Below are 22,979 nucleotides of genomic sequence, written 5' to 3'. Positions count from 1 at the left end.
GACTGAAATCCTATCAAGTATCTTTTCTGACTACAGGTATGAGACGAGAAATAAATTACAAGAAAAAATGGCAAAACCCACAAACACATGGAAGCTAAATAGTATGTTCCTAAACAACCAATTGGTCACTAAATACATCAGAGAGGAAATAATAGCTGGAGACAAATGAAAATGGAAACACAACATGCAAAAATCCATGAGATGCAGTAAAAATTGTTCTAAGAGAGAAGTTTACAGCAATACAAGCTTACCTTGGGAAACAAAAAAAATCTCAAATGAACGACCTAACATTACACCTAAAGGAACTAGAAAAGAACAACAACCAAACCTGAAGTTAGTAGAAAGAAATTCATCATAAAGATCAGAGCAGAAATAAATGAAATAGAGACTGAAATAAAAGAAAAAACCCAGAAAATATCAAAGAAACTAAGAGCTGGTTTTTTGAAAAGATAAACAAAACTGACAAACTCAGCTGGACTCATCAAGAAAAAAAGAGAGGGCCCAAATCGCTAAAATCAGAAGTGAAAAAGGAGAAGTTACAAACGACACCACAGATATACAAAAGGATCCTAAGAAATTACTATGACCAATTAGGTGCCAATAAAATGGACAACACAGAAGAAATAAACAGATTCCTAGAAATGCACCATTTCCTAAGACTGAAAGAGGAAGAAATAGAAAATATGAAGAGTCTAATTACCAGAAATGAAACTCATGAATGAATTAATAATTTTAAAAACTCCCAATAAAAAAAAGTCCAGGACCAGATGACTTCACCAGTGAATTCTACCAAACAATTTAAAGAGTTAACACCTATCCTCAAACTATTCCAAAAAGTTGCAGAGAAAGGAACACTTCCAAAATCATTCTGTAAGGCCAGCATTACTTTGATAACAAAGTAAGACAAGGATATCACAAAAAAGTGAAATTATAGGCCAGTATCACTGACAATACAGATGCAGAAATCCTTAACAAAATATTAGCAAACTGAATTCAACAGTATGATTTAAAAGGATCATACACTATGATCAAGTGTAATTTATGCCAGGTATGTAACAGGAATGGTTCAACATCTACAAATCAACCAATATGATACACCATATTAATAAACTGAAGAATAAAAATCATATGATCATCTCAATAAGTGCAGAAAAAGCTTTTGACAAAATTCAATTTCCATTTACGATAAAAACTTTCACAAAGTGGGGGTAGAGGAAACATACCTCAATGTAATAAAAGTCATATATGATTAGCCCATAGCTAACATCATAATCAACAGTAAAAAGCTAAAGATTAGGGACAAGACAGGGATGTCAACTCTTGCTACTTCTATTCAACTTGGTATTGAATAGAAGTATTAGTATTGTGGTTGGAAGTCCAAGCCACAGCAGACAAAAAACAGAAATAAAAGGCATCCAAATTGGAAAAGAAGTAAAACTGTCAACTGTTTGCAAATGACATGATGCAATACACAGAAAACCCTAATGACGCTATCAAAAAACTACTAGAATTCATTAGTGAATACAGTAAATTTTCAGGATACAAAATATAGAGAAATCTGTTACATTTCTATACACCAGCAGCAAACTATCAGTAAGAACTATAAGGAGTTCCCTCTGTGGCTCAGTGGGTTGAGAACCTGACCAGTATCTATGAGGATGCGGATTCAATCCCTGGCCTTGCTCAGTGGGTTAAGGATCTGACATTGCTGTGAGCTGTAGCATAGGCTGCAGACATGGCTTAGATCTGCATTGCTGTGGCTATGATGTAGGCTGGCAGCTGAAGCTCTGATTCAACCTCTAGCCTGGGAACTTCTATATGTCACAATCCAATTCATAATCTCATCAAAAAGAACAAAATACTTAGGAATAAATCTAACTAAGGAAGTAAAAGACCTCTAATTGTAAAACTATAAGACACTGATGAAAACAACTGAAGATGACACAGACAGATGAAAAGATATACCATGCTCAAGACTTGGAAGAGTTAATATTGTTAAAATGACCATACTACCCAAGGCAATCTACAGATTTGCTGGAGACCACTGAGCAGCTGAACTCTGCAGAAGGCAAATATCTGTGGATGCAGAGTTCTAAAGTACAGGGTCGCCTTCGAAGATAAGGGACCTAAGCATTAACCATGTTATTCTACAAACAGCCACACTGTGTCCTAAGGGTACAGCCCCTTCCATATCACTAGGAAGATAACCTCATCATTGTCTATGCCTGTTCTTGCCCACTAATCTCATCACCTTCCTTAATAAAAATCATGTGGGCTAAAGCCTAGGGGCCTTTGTTCTGCAGAACAGAGTGCCTCCTGGTGCCTCACTCTCTAAACGCAAAAAAGTCTTGTGTATTTTTTTATACCCCACTGCTGTCCTTCCCTCTTTCAGGATCTCCCATTGCTCTGCAGCACTGGTCATGACACAGACTCAATGCAATCCCTATAAAAACACCAATGGCATTTTTCACACAACTAGGAGAACAAATAATGCTAAAATTTGTAAGGAAACACAAAAAAACCCTAAGTGGCCAAAACAATCTTAAGAAAAACAAAAGATATATCATGTGATTTCAAACTGTACTACAAAGCTACAGTAATCAAGACAGTAGGTATTGGCACAAAAACAGATACATGGATCAATGGAACAGAATAGAGAGCCCCAAAATAAATCTACTCACCTTTGGTCAATTGATCTACAAAAAAGGAGGCAAGAATATATGATGAAGAAAAGACAGTCTTTTCCATAACTGGTATTGAGAAAACTGAACATCTACATCTACGAAAGAATCAAACTGGATTACATTTTCACACCACATAAAAAATAAACTCAAAATGAATTTAAATATAAGACCCCAAACCATAAAACTCCTAAAAGAAAACATAGGCAGTACACTCTTTGATATCTAAATTTTTTTTTTGATATGTCTCCTTAGGCAAGGGAAATCAAAGCAAAAATAAACTAAGTGGGACTGCATCAAACTAAAAAGCTTTTGAACAGTGAAGAAAACCATCAACAAAATGAGAAGCCTCTCCCCCAGCTGAAAATGGGAGATGTTTGCAAACAATATATCCACCAAGGGATTAATATACAAAACATACACAGAACTTACACAACTCAACCGCAAAACCCCCAACAGCTCAATTAAAAAATGGGCAGAGGACCTGAACAGACATTATTCTAAAGTAGACAGACATACTGATGGCCAACAGGCACATAAAAAGATGCTCAACATCATTAATCATCAGAGAAATGCAAATCAAAACCAAAATGAGCTATTACCTCACATCTGTCAGAAGGGCTATTATCAGAAAGACAACAAATAGCAAGTGCTGCTGAGGATGTGCAGAAAAGGGAACCCTTTTATTAAACTGTTGGTGGGGATCTAAACTGATACAGCCACTATGGAAAACAGTATGGGGATCCCCCAAAAAACTAAAAACAGAACATACTCTCCAGCTATTCCACTCCTGGATATTTGAAGAAAACGAAAGCACCCGACATGGGATTAAGATGGCAGGAATAGAAGGACTGGAGCTCAACTTCTCTCCTAAAAAAAACAAAACTCACAACTAAAGGCTGAGCAATCTTCAACCAAATGGACTGGAAACCTTAAAAAAGATATCCTACTTCAGAAGACAAAGAGGAGGCCACATCAAGAGGTAGGAGGGGCAATTACATGAAAAAAACAAACCCATATCTCCTGGGTGGGAAGCCCCACAGACTGGAAACTAACTGGTTCACAGAGACTCACCTACAGGAGTGAGAGTTCTGAGCCCCACATCAAACTCCCATGTGTGGGCATCTGGCACTGGGAGAAAGAGCCCCTGGAGAATCTGGCATTGAAGGCCAGTAGGGCCTGTGCAAGGAGCTCCATGGGACTGGGGGAACAGAGACCCCATTCTTAAAAGGTGCACACAGACTTTCATGTGCACTGGGTCCCAGGGCAAAGCAAAGTCTCCATAGGAATCTGGGTCAAACCTGACTGCAGGACATCCTGGGAAAACAGGGGTGAATGTGGCTTGTTGTGAGGGAATGACATTGGAAGCAAGCTCTCAGGAATATTCAGCAGCATGACTTTCTCTGGAGGGGGCCATTTTGGGAAAATCTGCCCCCACCTGTCAGTCAGAGCTGAGAAGCCCCAGGCAAACAATCCAGTAAATAGGCTGCCTAAAGACCCCTCAGGCACACAGCCACCTCTAATCCCATCCAGAGACAAATCCCCAACCACCAGAGGGATAAGAATCAGCTCCACCTATTAGTGGGTAGGCATCAGTCACTCCCATCAGGAAGCCTACAGCAAACCCCCCTACCAACTTCAGCCACTGGGGGGCAGACACTAGAAGTAAGAGAGGCCACAACCCTATTATCTGTAAAAAGATCACCACACCCAAAACCTATAAAAATGAAGACAGAGAACTATAACTCAGATGAGGGAGAAAGGAAAACCCCCAGAAAAACAGCTAAGTGATGAGGAGATTCTCAGCCTCCAGGAAAAAGACTTTAGACTGTTGATGCTGAAGATGATGCAAGACGTTGGAAATAAACTGGAGGCAAAGATGGATAACTTACAGGAAACACTGACCAAAGGGATACAAGATATAAAACTTAAACAAGAAGAGATGCACAATACAATCACTGAAATAAAAAATTCACTAGAGGCAGCTAACAGCAGAATACAGGAGGCAGAAGAACAAATAAGCGGGGTGGAGGACAGACTAGTGGAAATTACAGATGCAGAACAGAAAAGAGAAAAAAGATTGAAAACAAATGAAAAGAGTCTCAGAGAACTCTGGGACAACGTGAAACACACCAACATCTGTATTATCGAGGTGCCAGGAGAAGAGAGAGAGAAGGGGACAGAAAAAGTATTCCAAGAGATAATAGCTGAAAACGTCCCTAACTTGGGAAAGGAACCACTCACTCAAATCCAGGAAGCACAACAAGAGTACCATGTAAAACAAACCCAAGGAGGAGTACACCGAGACGCATATTCATCAAACTTACCAAAATTAAAGACAAAGAGAAAACCTTGAAAGCAGCCAGGGGAAAAGAAACAAATAACATACAAGGGAACCCCAATAAGGTTATGGGCAGATTTCTCAGCAGAAACTCTGCAGGCCAGAAGGGAGTGGCATGATACACTTAACGTGATGCAAGGAAAAAAACCTCCAACCAAGATTACTTTACCCAGCAAGGCTCTCATTCAGATTTGAAGGAGAAATCAAAACCTTCACAGATAAGCAAAAGCTGAGAGAATTCAGCAACACTAAACCAGTCTTACAACAAATACTAAAGGAACTTCTCTAGGCAGAAAAGAAAAACCCGCAACAGGAAACAAAAATACCACAAATGACAAGGCTCACCAGTAAAGTTATATATACAGTAAAGATACAAAATCATCCATGCACAATTACGCCACCAAAATCAGAAATTATGAGAAGAGGTGGGTACAAATGCAGGACACTGGAGATGCACTTGCAATTAAGAGAACAACAACTTAAAACAATCTCATATACATATAGACTCATATTGAAACTTCAGAATAACTGCAAACCAAAAATCTACAATTGATACACAAATAAATAAGAAAAATCAACTCCAATACAACACTAAACACAGTCATCAAACCAGAAGAGGAGAGAACAAGAGAAGAAGGGAAGAAAAAGAGCAACAAAAACAAATCCAAAGCAGTTAATAAAGTGGCAATAAGAACATACATATCAATAATTACCTTAAATGTTAATGGACTAAATGCCCCAACCAAAAGACAGAGACTGGCTGAATGGATACCAAAACAAGACCCATATATATGCTGTCTTCAAGAGACCCACTTCACTTCTAGGGAAACATACAAATTGAAAGTGAGAGGATGGAAGAAAATATTTCACACAAACTGGGATCAAAAGAGAGCTGGAGTAGCAATACTCATATCAGACAAAATAGACTTTAAAATGAAGAATATTTTAAGGGACAAGGAAGAACATTACATAATGATCAAAGGATCAATCCAAGGAGAAGCTATAACAATTTTAAATATCTACGCACCCAACAGAGGTTCACCACAATATATAAGGCAACTGCTAACAACCTTAAAAGGACAAATCGACAATAACACAATCATAGTGGGGGACTTTAACACCCCACTTATGGCAATTGACAGATCATCCAGGCAGAAAAATCAATAAGGAAACACAGGCCCTGAATGAAGCATTAGACCAGATGGACTCAATAGATATTTATAGGACATTCCATCCAAAAACAACAGAATACACATTCTTCTCAAGTGCACATGGAACATTCTCTAAGATTGGCCACATCCTGGGCTACAAATCCAACCTTGGTAACTTTAAGAAAAATTGAAATCACATCAAGCATCTTTTCTGACCACAAGGCTATATGACTAGAAATCAACAACAAGAAAAAAAAAAAACTGCAAAAAACACAAACATGTGGAGGCTAAACAACATGCTACTAAACAACCAATGGATCACTGAAGAAATCAAAGAGGAAATTAAAAAATACCTAGAAGGGTGGAAAGATACAACACTCCAAAACCTATTGGATGGAGCAAAAGCCGTTCTAAGAGGAAAGTTTATAGCAATACAAGCCCACCTCAGGAAACAAGAAAAAGCTCAAATAAACAAGCTAACTTTACATCTAAAGCAGCTCGAGAGAGAAGAACAGACAAGACCTAAAGTTAGTAGAAGGAAAGAAATCATAAAGATCAGAGCAGAAATCAATGAAATAGAAATGAAGAAAACCATAGAAAAGATCAATGAAACGAAAAGCTGGTTCTTTGAAAAGATCAACAAAATTGATAAACCCTTAGCCAGACTTATCAAGAAAAAAACAGAGAGGACTCAAATCAATAAAATTAGAAATGAAAAAGAGAAGTAACAATGGACATCACAGAAATTCAAAGTATCATAAGGGACTACTATATGCAACTATATGCCAATAAAATGGAAAACCTAGAAGGAATGGACAAATTCTTAGAAAAGTACAATCTTCCAAGACTAAATCAAGAAGAAATAGAAAAGATGAATGGACCCATCACAAGAACTGAAATTCAAACTGCGATTAAAAAACTTCCAACAAACAGAAGTCCAGGACCACATGGCTTCAGAGGTGAATTCTATCAAACATTTAGAAAAGAGATAACACCTCTCCTTCTGAAACTATTTCAAAAAACTGCAGAGGAAGGAACACTCCCAAACTCATATTATGAGGCCACCATCACCCTGATACCAAAACCAGACAAAGATACCACAAAAAAAGAAAACTACAGGCCAATTTCACTGATGAACACTGATGCAAAAATCCTCAACAAAATACTAGCAAACCACATCCAACAATACATTAAAAGGATTGTACATCATGATCAAGTGGGATTTATCCCAGGGATGCAAGGGTTCTTCAATATCTGCAAATCCATCAGTGTGATACACCACATTAACAAACTGAAGAATAAAAACCATACGATCCTCTCAATAGACATGGAAAAAGCCTTTGACAAAATCCAATGCCCATTTCTGATAAAAATCCTCCAGAAAGTGGGCATAACGGGAACCTACCTTGGCATAATAAAGGCCATATATGACAAACCCACAGCTAACATCATTCTCAATGGTGAAAAGCTGAAAGAATGCCCACTGAGATCTGGAACAAGACAAGGATATCTGCTCTCGCCACTACTCTTCAACATAGTTTTGGAAGTCCTAGCCACAGCAATCAGAGAAGTGAAAGAGATAAAAGGAATCCAAATTGGAAAGGAAAGAAGTAAAACTATCACTATCTGCAGATGACATGATACTATACCTAGAGAATCCTAAAGACTTACCAGAAGACTGTTAGAGCTCATCCATGAATTTGGCAAAGTTGCAGGATACAAAATTAATACACAGAAATCGATGGCATTTCTATACACTAACAATGAAAAATCAGAAAGAGAAATCAGGGAAGCAATCCTGTTTATCATCACATCCAAAAGAATAAAATACCTAGGAGTAAACCTACCCAAAGAGACAAAAGACCTGTACTCTGAAAACTATAAGACACTGATGAAAGAAATCAAAGATGACACAAACAGATGGAAATACAGACCATGCTCTTGGATTGGAAGAATCAATATTATCAGAATGACTATACTTCCTAAGGCAATCTACAAATTCAATGCAATCCCTATCAAATCACCAAGGACATTTTTCACAGAACTCGAACAAAATAGTTTAAAGTTTGTTTGGAAGCACAAAAGACCCAAAATAGCCAAAGACATCCTGGAAAAGAAAAATGGAGCTGGAGGAATCAGGCTCCCGGACTTCAGACTACACTACAAAGCAACAATCATCGAAACCATACAGTACTAGCACAAAGACAGAAATATAGATCAGTGGAACAGGATAGAAAGCCCAGAATTAAACCCATGCACCTACAGCCAACTAATTTATGACAAAGCAGGCAAGAATATACAATGGAGAAAGGACAGCTTGTTCCATAAGCGGTGCTGGGAAAACTGGACAGCCACATACATGGCAAAGAACACTCCCTAACACCATGCACAAAAATAAACTCCAAATGGATTAAAGACCTAGATATAAGACCAGACACTATAAAACTCTTAGAGGAAAACACAGGCCAAACACTCGCTGACATAAACAACAGCAACATCTTCTCAGATCCACCTCTTAGAGTACTGACAGTAAAAACAAAAATAAACAAATGGGACCTAATCAAACTGAAAAGTTTTTGCACAGCAAAGGAAACCTTAAACAAAACGAAAAGACAACCCACAGAATGGAAGAAAATATTTGCAAATGAATCAACTGACAAGGGATTAATCTCCAAAATTTATAAACACCTTCTGCAGCTCAATACCAAAACAACAAACAACCCCATCAAAAAATGGGCAGAAGATCTAAACAGACAGTTCTCCAAAGAAGACATACAGATGGCCAAAAAACACATGAAAAGATGTTCAGCATCACTCATCATTAGAGAAATGCAAATCAAAAACACGATGAGGTACCACCTTACACCAGCCAGAATGGCCATCATCCAAAAGTCTACAAACAATAAGTGCTGGAGAGGGTGTGGAGAAAAAGGAACCCTATTACACTCTTGGCGGGATTGTAAATTGGTGCAACCACTGTGGAAAAGAGTATGGAGATGCCTCAGAAAACTAAACACAGAACTACCATTTGATCCAGCAATCCCACTCCTGGGCATCTATCCAGAGAAAACCATGACTTGCAAAGACACATGTTCTCCGATGTTCACTGCAGCACTATTTTCAATAGCCAAGACATGGAAACAACTGAAATTATCCATTGACAGAGGAGTGGATCCAGAAGATGTGGTACATATACACCATGGAATATTACTCAGCCATCAAAAGGAACGAAATACCAGCATTTTTAGCAACATGGATGGACCTAGAAATTATCATGCTAAGTGAAGTCAGCCATACAATGAGACACTAATTTCAAATGCTTTCTTTGACATGTGGAATCTGAAAAAAGGACAGACTGAACTTCTTTGCAGAACAGATACTGACTCACAGACTTTGAAAAACTTATGGTCCCCAAAGGAGACAGTTTGGGGGGTAGGGGGATGCGCTGAGGTTGTAGGATGGAAATCCTATAAAATTGGATTGTGATGATCATTGTATAATTACAAATATAATAAATTGAGTATTAATAATAAAAAAAGCACTAACTTGAAAAGATATATGCACCCCTATGTTCACTGTAGCATTACTTATTATAGCCAAGATATGGAAGCAACCTAGGTGCCCATCAATAGATGGGATAAAGAATAATGATATTTATATATACAATGGAATATTAATCAGTCATAAAAAAGAACGAAACACTGTCATTTGTGACAACATGGATGGATCTAGAGGGCATTTTGTTAAGTGAAATAGGTTAAAGAAAGACAAACACAGTATGATTTCACTTATATGTAGAATCTGAAAAACAAAACAAATGAACAAATACAACTAACAGAAACAAAGTCATAAGGAGAACAAACAGGTTGCTGCCAGATGGGAGTTTGGAAGAGGAGAGTAATTGGTGAAGGAGACTACAAACATTCAGTTGCAAAATAAAAGAGTCACAGATATGAAATGTACAGCGTGGGGAATATAGTCAATAATTATGTAATATCTTTGTATGATGACAGGTGGCAACTAGACTTATCAGCTGCCATATTTTGAAATTCATAGAAATACCATGTTGTGTACTAGGAACTAACAGTGCTGAAGCTCAGTTATGCTTCAAGAACAAACAAGAAAACTCACAGAAGGAGATCAGATTTATGGCTACCAGAATCAGGTGTTGCAGGGAGGGGGAATTAAATAAAGGTAGTCAAAAGGTAAAACTTCCAGTTATAAGTACTACAAATGTGGAGTTCCCGTCACAGCTCAGTGGTTAACAAACCTGATTAGCATCCATGAGGACGCAAGTTTGATCCCTGGCCTCATTCAGTGGGTTAAAGATCTGGAGTTGCCATGAGCTGTGGTGTAGGTCACAGACGTGGCTCAGATCACACACGTGGCTCAGATCCCACATTGCTGTGGCAGTGGTATAAGCTGGTGGCTACAGCTTAGATTAGACCCCTAGCCTGGGAGCCTCCATATGCCCGGGGTGCGGTCCTAGAAAAGACAAAAAGACCAAAAAAAAAAGTACTACAAATGTAATGTACAACATGATAATTAACACTGCTATACATTATCCATGAATGTTGTTAAAGTAAATCCTAAGAGTTCTCATCACAAAGAAAAAAAATTTTTTTTCTATTTCTTAATGTTGAATCTGTATGAGATGATGGATGTTCACCAAACTTTCATGACATATGTAAATCAAATCACTATACTGTACACCTTAAACTTACCCAGTGTTGTATGCCAATTATACCTCGACAAAACGAGGGAAAAAGACTATTTAAAATATAGATTTAAATCTAATAACAATGAAGATTATTATAAGGGAATATTATACCTTGAGATATTAGCTTGTGATAATAGTTCATGTACTTTTTTATAAATAAATATTTAAAATATCTATAACTACAAATAAACAAGTGATAAATGCTTAATTTTTTATTATTTGGACACAATGTATACTGTCCCACAACTGTCTGAGTAAATTATATGCCTCCAGTTTACAAAGGGCAGGAAAAAAAAAAAGGTATGAAGTGTAAGCCCTAATTTTTCACAAGCATTAGGTCATTTAACTCTCACAAGAGCCCCAAGATAGATTATATTATTATAACCATTTTTCAAGAGAAAATGGAGGCCAAGAGATAGATACTAAATAACATTTCCAAAAGTCACAGAATCAGTAAGGCTAGGAGATACAGATCCACATTTTATGTCTCCAACTAGACTACAGGCTTCCCTCAGGGCAAGATTTATGCAACTCTGGAACTTACCTCACTGAATGCCCTGTATGATTGGTACATAATGTTGCCAACTTTATGATTCAAATAAACAAAATCTCTTGACTACTGTGTCTATCTTAACTTTTGTTCCAGCAAGCCGTAAGTATTTCTATCACTAACACACATAACCATAACTTCACCAAAAATAGGGTTGTCTGACTTTGCTGTAAAGTTCCCTTTATAGGAACTATACAGAGCAATTCTAAAACCATAACTGCCAATAAGGAAAACTATAACTTGCAGAAAGGCAGGGATTCTCACTCAGCAGTATCAGTTATCTTAAGTACTTTGTATTAAGATGATTGCAGTATTCCCTTGGCAAGGAGTGAGTAAAACAGATAAGAATTAAAGACTTTCACACCAACTACTCAATCAACTGATTCTGCATATTCAAGACATTGAAGAGTGAAAAAGACAAATTAGGTTCTAATGCAATTTAATGTAAACAACACCAGCCCAAGTATATACTTCCGATTATAACTTAGATTAACTCTTAAAAGTTCTTACTGTGCACCCAGTAGCCAAAGCTGCAGCTCTGAAGCAATCTTCTGCCTTTTTGGTCAAAACTGGAAGTTCTTTCACGGAGGGTGCACGGAGGTAATAGATTAATTCAGAATAAGAGGGAATGATATTGGGTTTTACACCACCATTTTTTATTATACCTATAAAAAGAACCAAATTACTGGAATTGAGCTTGGAGACCATTTCTTTAAGCTCATATACACCCATAAAGTTCTTCAGCTAATACATATATAAAGAAAAATAAGTTAAACTTACTAGCTTCACATATATACCAGTCAAAGATTTTGATGTTGTACAACAAGTTTCTATTCACAGCATAACTTTCTAACAGGAAAAAAATCATGTTCTACGTGACTTTAGTCTAAGGAATTTATATGATGTTAAGAAATTATGATTCCTACTATAAAGGAACTGCTGGAAATTTTACTACTATCTTAAGCCTTCTAGAAGAGAGTTTTATTTTAATAGTTGCACATTTTGATAAACTTTTGACATAAGAAAAAAAAATGGTATGAGGTTCTATAATTATCCTCATATCTCAGGAATCCCATTTTAAATGGCATTTGGCTCTGGGAGAATATATTTCATGCCAGCAAGAAACCAAGGCAAGTCAAAGATCACAAGTATACTATCAGCTACCAAAACAAATGCATTTACTTGGAACTACACTGAGAAGATGTAGTCATTCAAATAATAAAACTAATATAATAAAATTAATACAATTATTATTTTATAATGATAAATATAAGTAATATTCTAAATATATATATTTGCTAGTATAATAAAACAAATATAAATATTATAAACATTATATATGTGTATTATAAATGTAATAAAATAAATATGCAAAATCTAACTTTATATGACCTGCTCTTTAGTATTTTTACATATTCCCATTTATTCCTTTTAAAGAAATCAAGAAAGTTGATAAAAGTGCAATTACAAATGAATTTCAAACTTCAGCAAAAACAGGTAAAGAACATATCTTATAAATATGCATTCATAAATCATAAGAAAAAAACAAAATAAATCTGTACCTTCAAGATAGTACTTTATGACTGTATTTATATTAAGGTTATACACATAATTTTAAAAGATGTTACTTAGGATTAACAGCGCTTAGGTACATAAAACCAGTAGCCAGGTAACTTTTTTTAAAGTGAGAAAATAATGAAATTTTGTTATTAAGAGACAGTAAGGACAACTGGAAAATCAAGTTCTAACTTTCAAATACCTACAGAAAAGTACACAGATCCTTACATAAAAACATTATTTCTAATACTCAAAATGATCATTCTATTAATATATAAATAATCTTGTCTTCTTACCGACATATAAATATCCAGTATCCCATCCCATGAATTTCTGAAAGTATTTTCAATGTTTGGAATATTCATAACGTATATAAAATGCTCCCACATGTTTTTAAAATCAAATATTAAAGAATCATAGTGCACAGAATTACATTAAGCACCATCTATTACCCAAAGGATTTGACGTTCTCACCATGAACTCTCCAGGTTGGTTTCATCTGTTGTCTTAACACAGACAGATTGTTGTAGGCAAGAACAGCTGCATCCAATGCGTTTAGTCCTTCCCAGGGATAAGCAGCAGCATGAGATGCTTTTCCATAGTATTTCACAATCAAACTAGGAAATATAACATCATTCGGAATTATTTTCAATATTACTAAAGTTAGAAAATCGAAGTAATCGGAACTACCCAACTTTTACTCAAAATTAATTCACACTGCTGGAATTTTTATTTGCAATTTATTTGTAGCAATAATGTAGCAATACGTGCCTTGGCTCTAGTTTATTATTACATAACAGTGACTGACACAAAGAAGGCATTCCAGAAAAAGTGAGTCAAAGAAGTTTGCTCCATCAACCCCTGGTACAAATTAAATTTGCACACAATTCAATTTACACAAACAATGCAATACTATATTAACTGCTGAAATTACAAATATGATGGCTCCTGCCTCCTACACTGCATTGTGAAAGTTCTATGTCAAAGGTCTGCAAAAACTCAGATCATTCTGTTCTAAGAGTGGGGAAAGGTCGAGGAAAGACAGAGAGGAGGAGACATTTGAAATGCGTTAAGACAACCTCTAAAAATCAGATTATAATCACAGTATTATAAAATACTCTAGCATTAAGTCAGTTGTTCCTGACCAATGTTTTGCTAATGTTCCAAAATACCTGTATCATTAATACCTTAAAATTTTATAAACTGTTATTCCACTTTCAAATAGTTCTCAAAGTAGTCTAACTACTCAGATACAATTTAAAAAAATAAGGTATAGAGAAAGGATTGCATACTAAGTAGTTATTTATAAAGATGATTTGCTTAGATAACATTTTTTTCTTTTTTTTTTTTTCTTTGCTTTTTGGGGCTATACTTGCGACATATGGATGTTCCCAGGCTAGGAGTTGAATCGGAGCTACAGCTGCCAGCCTATACCACAGACACAGCAACATGGGATCCGAGCCATGTCTGCAACCTACATACACAGAGCTCATGGCAATGCTGGATCCTAACCCACTGAGTAAGGCCAGGGAAGGAACCTGCATCCTCAGGGATACTAGTCGGGCTTGCAACTGCTGAGCCACAACGGGAACTCTTAGATAACATTTTTAAGCCTGATTAATAGTGCCCGAATTTGAATTATTACAAAGAAATCACTCTAGAGGTTTGTTGTTGTTGTTTTGGTTTTTAGGGCCACACCTGTGGCATATAGACGCTCCCAGGTTAGGGGTCGAATCAGATGGCAGCCACTGGTCTAGCCTACAGCCACAGGAACGTGGGATCTGAGTCCCATCTGTGACCTACACCACAGCTCCAGGCAACACTGGGTCCTTAACCCACTGAGTGAGACCAGGGATGGATCCTGCATCCTCATGGATACTAGTTGGGTTTGTTTCCACTGTGCCACAACAGGAACTCCTAGACTTATTTTTTCTTTTAATGATCTAGCTTCAGCAGGCTCATGATATTTCTTTACTGATTTCAAAGATTCTATTAGCAAAACAAACACAAGTAAAAACAACCAAATACATTTTTAAAATTTTAGGATACTTGTTATTCACCATCACCCAGAAACTGTAATTTTAAGGAAACTGGTGCTAAATATTATAAAATGGAAAAGGATGTCCTTTATGAAAATGGCTCTAACACCATTTCTGCTAGGGGTCAAATCTATGAACAATTAAAGCACAATAAACTACAGGAAAAGAAATGGTAACATTTGTTTTGTATCAGCATTAGTATTTTAGGCTTAAAAAACACATTAGAGGGGTTCCCGTTGTTGCACAGGGAAATGAATCTGACTAGGAACCATGAGGTTGCAGGTTCAATCCCTGGCCTTGCTCAGTGGGTTAAGGATCTGGCATTGCCATCAGCTGTGGTGTAGTTTGCAGACTCGGCTCAGATCCTGTGTTGCTGTGGCTGTGGTGCCGGCTGGCAGCTACATCTCTGATTAGACCACTAGCCTAGGAACCTCCATATGCCGAGGGTGCAGCCCTCAAAAGACAAAAAATAAATAAATAAATAAATAAATAAATAAATAGCAAGAGCCAGATCAACAATCTATTTAACAGAATATTTTGGGGGGAATCCTTTAAAATTTAATTATTTATACACGTACTTATGTCTATAAATATACCCCCAAAGTCCTTGAAGAATATATACCTCTAGAAAAGGGATTGGATGTGGGAAATGTGGTTAATGGGGATATAGTGCATTATTTATTGTTACAGATTTTTAAGAATGAACACAGAGTTGTAATTTTTAAAAATTTAATGTTTGTTCTTGTACTCTTTTCCATCTTAAAAGATGGGCAATGAAAATGCAAAGAAGCCAGATACTAAGAAAAGGTCTGAGGTCAAATGGGCTGACTTCAGGATCAAGGCCAAGAAGCCTATCTAAATAACCTTAAATCCTAGAAGGCTAATGGGCTGGGAAGCCTGCCTACAGCCACAGGCCCCTTCTAGCCAGAGGCAGTGGAAGAGACTTCTAATCTCTAAGGTTTTCCCGAAGTGTAGCACTGTACACCATCCCTGAAACCAAAGCTGAAAGATTCTTCCTATTGTCAAAACACCAATTCCTGGAGTTCCTGTCGTGGCGCGGCAGAAACGAATCCAGACTAGGAACCATGAGGTTGCGGGTTTGATCCCTGGTCTCGCTCAGTGGGTTAAGGATCTGGAGTTGCCATGAGCTGTGGTGTAGGTCACAGACCCGGCTCGGACCTGGCACTGCTGTGGCTGTGGTGTAGGTCAGCAGCTGTAGCTCGGATTGGACCCCTGGCCTAGGAACCTCCATATGCCATGGCTGCGGCCCTGAAAAAAAAAGACAAAAAAAAAAAAAAAAAAAAACCAAACAAACCAACAATTCCTAGAGATATGACCAAAGATATCAGAACACCTTCTGAAAACAAGGGATGCAGAGATGAAAGATAACTCAATACAATCTGGAAGCACTCCTGGGATGGCTCTGCTCTTCCTCCCTAGCTACTGCAGAGGGGAACAGTTTCCTGAAGTACCTGAGCCCTTGCTCCTTGGGACCAGACCACTAACTGGACCATCAATTATTATGGCAGAAATTTCTGAGGTAAAAAATTTAAACTGCTGATGCATGCTCCAAGGTACTTAAAAAAAAAAAAAAGTGAGCTCTTGGACACAGAGAAAGATAAATAAGAAGTTTCAGCACCAGGGAGTTTCTGTTGTGGCTCAGTAGTTACGAACCAGACTAGTATCCATGAGGATGTGGGTTTAATCCCTAGCTTCACTCAGTGGGTTCAGGATCCTGCGTTGGTATGGCTGTGTCATAGGCTCACAGCTGCAGCTCTGGTTCAACTCCTAGTATGGGAACTTCCATATGCTTCAGGTGTGACCCTTAAAAAAAAAAAAGTTTCAGTACCAGACTTTGGCAAATTCCAATCAAATCCATGGCAAGTCACTTTTGGTATTCTCTCTCAGGAATATACTATATCCTTTTGCCAAAGAATTCAAATAAGAAAACTAGAGAAGTTTTCTTCCCAAGTCTAATAAAGTTGTCTCTCGAAAAAATCTATTCAGTCGCAAAGGCAACTCCCTATCAAAGGATATTGTCCAGAAACCAGATTACTCTCAGTTCAAAATACATAAGTGTCAACATATTCTATTTGCTATTCTTATTTTTTTAGGCATTATTTTAATAGTCCAATTATGAATACCATATTAAATCCCAATTACAAGAGGCTAACCAAATGCCCTTAAATGGAAATCAAATAAGGTATCATGTCATTATCTCTCAATTTACCTTTTTTAAAATTTACTTTTGTAGGAGTTCCCATCGTGGCTCAGTGGTTAACGAATCCAGCTAGGAACCATGAGGTTGCGGGTTCAATCCCTGGCCTTGCTCAGTGGGTTAACGATCCGGCGTTGCCGTGAGCTGTGGTGTATGTTGCAGATGTGGCTGGGATATGGCGTTGCTGTGGCCCTGGTGTAGGCCAGTGGCTACAGCTCTGATTGGACACCTAGCCCGGGAACCTCCATATGCCACGGGAGTGGCCCAAGAAATGGCAAAAAGACAAAAACAAAACAAAAACAAACAAAAAAATTTACTTTCTTAAATTGTAAAAATGTGGAGTTTTTAATGTATAAATATGGAGTTTTAGTCTCCAGTTAAGACACTTAAGTATTCCAATAGTCTGTTTTTTACTAAAAAGTTTTTTTCAGCTTGATTACTCACTCATGCTCAGCTGCATCTGGTAGATAAGCAGCATTCTCTTGAGATGGATGCGCCATAAAAACAACATCAAGATTTGTAAAAGCCCCTGCTTCAATTAAATCAATTTTGCCACCACCATCTTCTTCCGCAGGAGTTCCCAGGACAACTACCTAGAAAGAAATACCTGTATCAGAGCAACAAAAAATCCTAGAAGGAAATACCAAACAGGTTCCCTTGAATATATATTCACAATCTACATCACATGTGAGGAGAGGTTTTATTCTGACTCTTAAATAATGCAGTGGGTCTAAATCAATGGTGTTAATCACAAACTTGCAATTGACGTTATTATACCAATTTGCTGCAAATTATGCACTGAAGCCTCTACAGGAAATACTTCCTAATCTTATAACACAATTACATAGAACTAATGTCAAAAATGACGAAAGATAAATACAATATACTAAGCTACTCGAAATTCTTTACGACTTTTTTTTTTTTTCTTGCTTTTTAGGGCTGCACCTGTGGCCTATGGAAGTCCCCAGGCTAGGGGTCGAATCAGAGCTACAGCTGCCGGACTACACCACAGCTACAGCAACATCAGATCCAAGCTGCATCTGCAACCTACACCACAGCTCATGGCAATTCGGGATCCTTAACCCACTGATCAAGGCCAGAGAGCCAACCCAAATCCTCATGGATCCTAGTCAAGTTCGTTAACTGCTGAGCCACGAAGGGAACTCCCTAGGACTTCTTAATGCATCTTTTTGACTAAGACTTTCGGCATATGTGTATGATTATTCATAAGCATTCTGCTGTGTAAGAAACTTTCTAGCTACTTACTAGTTATCCTCACAACAACCCTGTGAAGCAGGTGATCCATCTGTATCATTGTTTTAAGTAGGATGGTTTTGAGGCGTGAAGTGTTTTGCCCCAGATCACAGAGCAAGTCTACAAGCAGAGCTGGGATTAGATATCTTGACCTTAGGCCTAAACTCAGATTCTTTACTGAGATACCTCTTTAAAAAGTCTTAATGCATTAATCCTTTATGAAAAGCATTAAATGTCTTAATACCACAATAAGAAACAGCCAACTATGACACAAACTTACTAATTTGATTCCACCAGCTCAACCAGGCAGATTTATTGGTCACCAAACACCTAATTAAACAAAAGAGAACTTTACAGAATAAACATTTTACTTTGATATTTAAGTTTAACTTCTTCAATTTTCAAAAGCAAAGAAAAATTTAATCCATAAACAACTAATATACTTTCAAGATCACATCTAAGAACACAATAAAGCAAGTTGGAAAAAGTCTCGGCTTGCAAAAAGAATCAACATAAATTCCATTTTCAGATAACTTTGCTAAAACTGCATATTACCATTCAAAAATCAGAAGTGTGATATTACCCAAATTCTTGCTTCATGTAGAAGTTTTAAAGTACCCAAACTCCTAAATTAAGCTATTTTTTACTCTTAACCCATGACTCATTAAATCTGATGACTTTTCAGGTTAAACCTTGCTGACTTCTCTGAACCGCTCATAAACCTGGTTAAAGCTAAATCTCTCCAGCGTTTCATGCGATGGAAAAAGGGGACTCCCTCCCTCCAACAAAACAAAAACCTAGCCAGACGAAAAACAAGAGGCAGAAAAGAGAAGGCTGCCAAATAGAAAAAGCCGCAAAAAATGGAAATGTTAGGATAAATGAGAAAGGTTACTGACACTGGAAGAAATGGACTAAAGAATATTAAAATATAACATTAGACTTTTCCATAACCTGAATGGCGTTGATTGAATCTTAGCTCACAGAATGAAGAATATACCATCTGGAAAAACAGTAACACAAGATTAAACTTGCCCTATGATCAAGCTACTTTTTTTTTTTTTTTCTTTTTGCTATTTCTTGGGCCGCTCCCCCGGCATATGGAGGTTCCCAGGCTAGGGGTCGAAGCGGAGCTGTAGCCACCGGCCTACGCCAGAGCCACAGCAACGCGGGATCCGAGCCGCGTCTGCAACCTACACCACAGCTCACGGCAACGCCGGATCGTTAACCCACTGAGCAAGGGCAGGGACCGAACCCTCAACCTCATGGTTCCTAGTCGGATTCGTTAACCACTGCGCCACGACGGGAACTCCAGGATCAAGCTACTTCTTAAAACGCGAAATAAACATGACTTAAGGATCTACTCATCTATGTAATTAATGTTCACTTTCTTCCCGTTGTTTGTACACTTCTTGAGGTTCCGTAGTTTAAACGACTGAAAATTTCTTATCCAAATGCCAGTGATTCACAACAGCTCCTAGGACTTCCACAACCAAAGATTTTTCTGGATCCTAACAAAGAGGGTCTGTAGTTTCCCTACAATAACTACTTCCTCCAGAGACTGCACAACCTTATCAGCAAATTGCGGTTCCCTGATACCAAAAATAAGCCATCACGAAAACCAGGCGTGGTTCTAAGTTATTTCCTAAAGGAGAAAGTCCACTCCAGTGTTTACAACAACGCAGGAAAGAAAAGGCAAAAATCTGCAAAATGTCGCCAGGTCGGCAACTCAGGAACTATAAACTTTGATCCTGGGCTTCTGCCCACTAGCAAAGGCCAGGTGGTCGAGTGCTTTCCCCTACACCTGCGCCGCGCTGGCAAGGGACGGATGCTCAGGGAAACCGCACTTCTGCGGTTGGTCCCGGCCTGGACAGGCGATGGGAGCCCCCCGCTCGGGCCCCACCTCACCTTCACCGGCAGAGGCGGCCCAGGGAGGCTCTCCAGGCACCCCTTCACACCCAGGGCGGCCGCCGCCCCGACCTCGGCGATTAGGTTATGGCCGCAGGCGTGCCCGATGTCGGGCAGCGCGTCGTACTCGCAAAGGAAGCCCAGGTGCAGCGGGCGCGTCGCCGCCAACCCCCGCGGCGGCGGCCCCCACTCGGCGCGGAAGGCCGTGGCCAGCTGGTAGTGCGGCTGCACGGCCCACGACCCGGCCGGGGGCTCGCTCTCGAAGAAGCGCGTCAGCACGCCGTGGGCATGGTGCTCCTCGTAGGCCAACTCCGGCTTGTTCCAGATCGCTCGGCTCAGAGCCCCCAGGCGCTCGGCCGCTTCGTCGATGCAATCCGCGGCGCGCAGCTTCAACAGCTCCAGCTGGGAGACGCCGACGCAGGCGCCCCCCTCCACGGGCCGCTCCTCTTCGGGTCTCATCGTGCCCACAGCTGCCAGCCGGTCAGCGCTCCTCGGGACGGCCGGCTGGATCCCTCCCTCCTCGCGGCCCACTGCGCCTGCGCACGCGCTGGGCGTCCTCTCAGGTTGTCTCCACAGCTCCCGGGAGACCCGCTCCCAAGCCGCGGGCCCCGCCTCCAGCGTATCACCAGAAACGTGCTCCGCCCCTTCTGCAGCCAGCAGAAACCCGCTCCCTAGGAAGACATCGGGTTCTGAGAGTCCTCGTCTCGGATCCATACCCTTGACTGTTCTGACTACTGACTTATACTCTAAGGTCGTTATTACATTTCCACTGTTGCTTATCTCCACAACCTCGGAATGAGAACGGTTTCATTGGCTATTAGGCATCAGGGGCAGACCAAGTGGAACACAGTCCACGGCAAAAGGCCGCTTTCCTTTCTAGATTAGTAATACAGATTTATATAAGGTTTTTAGTTCATAAACTGGGTGTCAATATAAATGCTTTACAAAAAAACCCTCTGGACTATAGACTTTGCAGTTACTTAAGTTTTCAGTACTGCCCTGCATTCTTCTCCTTGAGGGTGCTGTCTTGTATAATAGCTGTAAATACTCTATGTGGCTTTCTTATTAGAATCAAAACTTACTAGTGTCTAGAACAGTACGTGGCGTTTGTAGTAAGCACTAGACATGTATTAGCTATTATAGTCTGAATAGAATTAAGAATTTAAAATGAGATTTTTTTAAAGCCCAAAAGAAAGAATTAATGAAAATATTTGTAGTCTTATATATTCATATTATTTTGTTGATTTGTGTTATTTTTAATAATAAAAGCTTTGAGAGAGAAGCTATTTTCTGACTATTTTTGATTACAACTTTGAGCCTGAACTCAAGTAACACGATGTGTGCCATTGGTGTGCACATTATAACTGGGTTTTAGATTACCCAATGAAGAAATTCAAGATGCTTGTGCTCCTGTTTTTCTCCTGTGAAGCACAAAGCTTGAAAAACTGTTGTTGATGATATAGCTATTAATAGTACTGTAGAAATTTATATTTTAAAGGTGTTCTACATAGCAAGAGCTTTCCTCAGCTTTTTATACTTTATCATCTCTTAATTTGTCAAAATAATGTTAAATGGAACACAATATATTTATATAATAAGACAAATGTATTTCTTGAAAATAAGTCTAAAGGAAGCTAATATTCACAAAGACTGTCTACTACTGTTTTTATCTACTAACCGTACTAACAATACCAGAGTCACATTCTAAATCTGAAAATGTATCATCCCTTAGTTAACACTCTAACTGAAACTCAGCCCTAAGGATGACAAATGTGGTATTAAATTCCTGGACCCCCTTGTCTATGCTTAATAAACCTCACCTTCCTCAAAGTAAAACAAACAAACAAAAAACACCTAACTCATATATACTTCTGCAAAATTCCCGTCTGTGAGATTCAGTGCTACTGTGCTCAGGTAGTTGGCTTAAAAAAAAAAAAAAAAAAAAAAAAAAGGCCTTGTTTGAACAAAAATAATAGGTGACGTTTATAGAGCCCTTACTCTGTGGCAGGAACTTAACATGTGCTAAGTGCTTTGCAGGTATTAACTCATTTAATTCTCATAACAATTTATGAGATTGTTACTATGTCTATCTTCACTTTATAGAGACACTGTCCAAGATTACACAGCTAGTAAGTAGTGGATCCAGTATAGAACAGAAGCCAGTCTGGCTCCAGTGGCCTACTTTTAGCCACCATGCTCCACTGTTAATGTAAGCAGACATCCAAATTTTAAATGCAGCTACAGCTTGTCAATTTACATCAGAACCCATATCACTCATTTTGAATAAAACTACTGCAGCAACCCTGGCTGTTGACATTAGTAGTACCCATTTTGCTTGCTTTATCAACAAACAACAACAGAAAAGGGGTGCATATAAATTCTGTATAGAAGCTGCTATTTATATTTTTTGCTAGGAATTAACAAAGCTGTTGCCTGAGGTGGAGAATAGGTTCACTTCAGGCTTTGTTCTCTGTGTGTGCAGGTGCATGCATGCATGTATGTCTTGTGTTTCCATTGTTGGCAGCCAGTATTTCTTATGGTGCTTTGTATCCTTGAATTTGTT

General features: G+C 38.6%; 1 protein-coding gene across 1 annotated transcript in view; it reads right to left on the bottom strand.

Moving 5' to 3' along the window:
* PM20D2 (peptidase M20 domain containing 2) overlaps window positions 1-21,646 on the bottom strand; it is a 31,225-nt gene extending 9,579 nt beyond the window's left edge. The window contains exons 1-4 of the mRNA XM_013992683.2: window positions 20,417-21,646; window positions 17,702-17,850; window positions 13,475-13,617; window positions 11,954-12,108 (exon numbers count right to left, since the gene is read on the bottom strand). Coding sequence (XP_013848137.1) covers window positions 11,954-12,108; window positions 13,475-13,617; window positions 17,702-17,850; window positions 20,417-21,130 — 1,161 coding nt within the window. The 5' untranslated portion in view covers window positions 21,131-21,646. The remainder of the gene's footprint in view (window positions 1-11,953; window positions 12,109-13,474; window positions 13,618-17,701; window positions 17,851-20,416) is intronic.

This window comes from Sus scrofa, chromosome 1 (genome assembly GCF_000003025.6).
Source record: "Sus scrofa isolate TJ Tabasco breed Duroc chromosome 1, Sscrofa11.1, whole genome shotgun sequence".
NCBI lineage: Eukaryota > Metazoa > Chordata > Mammalia > Artiodactyla > Suidae > Sus > Sus scrofa.
Note: the sequence above shows the minus strand (reverse complement) of the source record. Positions and strands in the feature narration are given on the sequence as shown.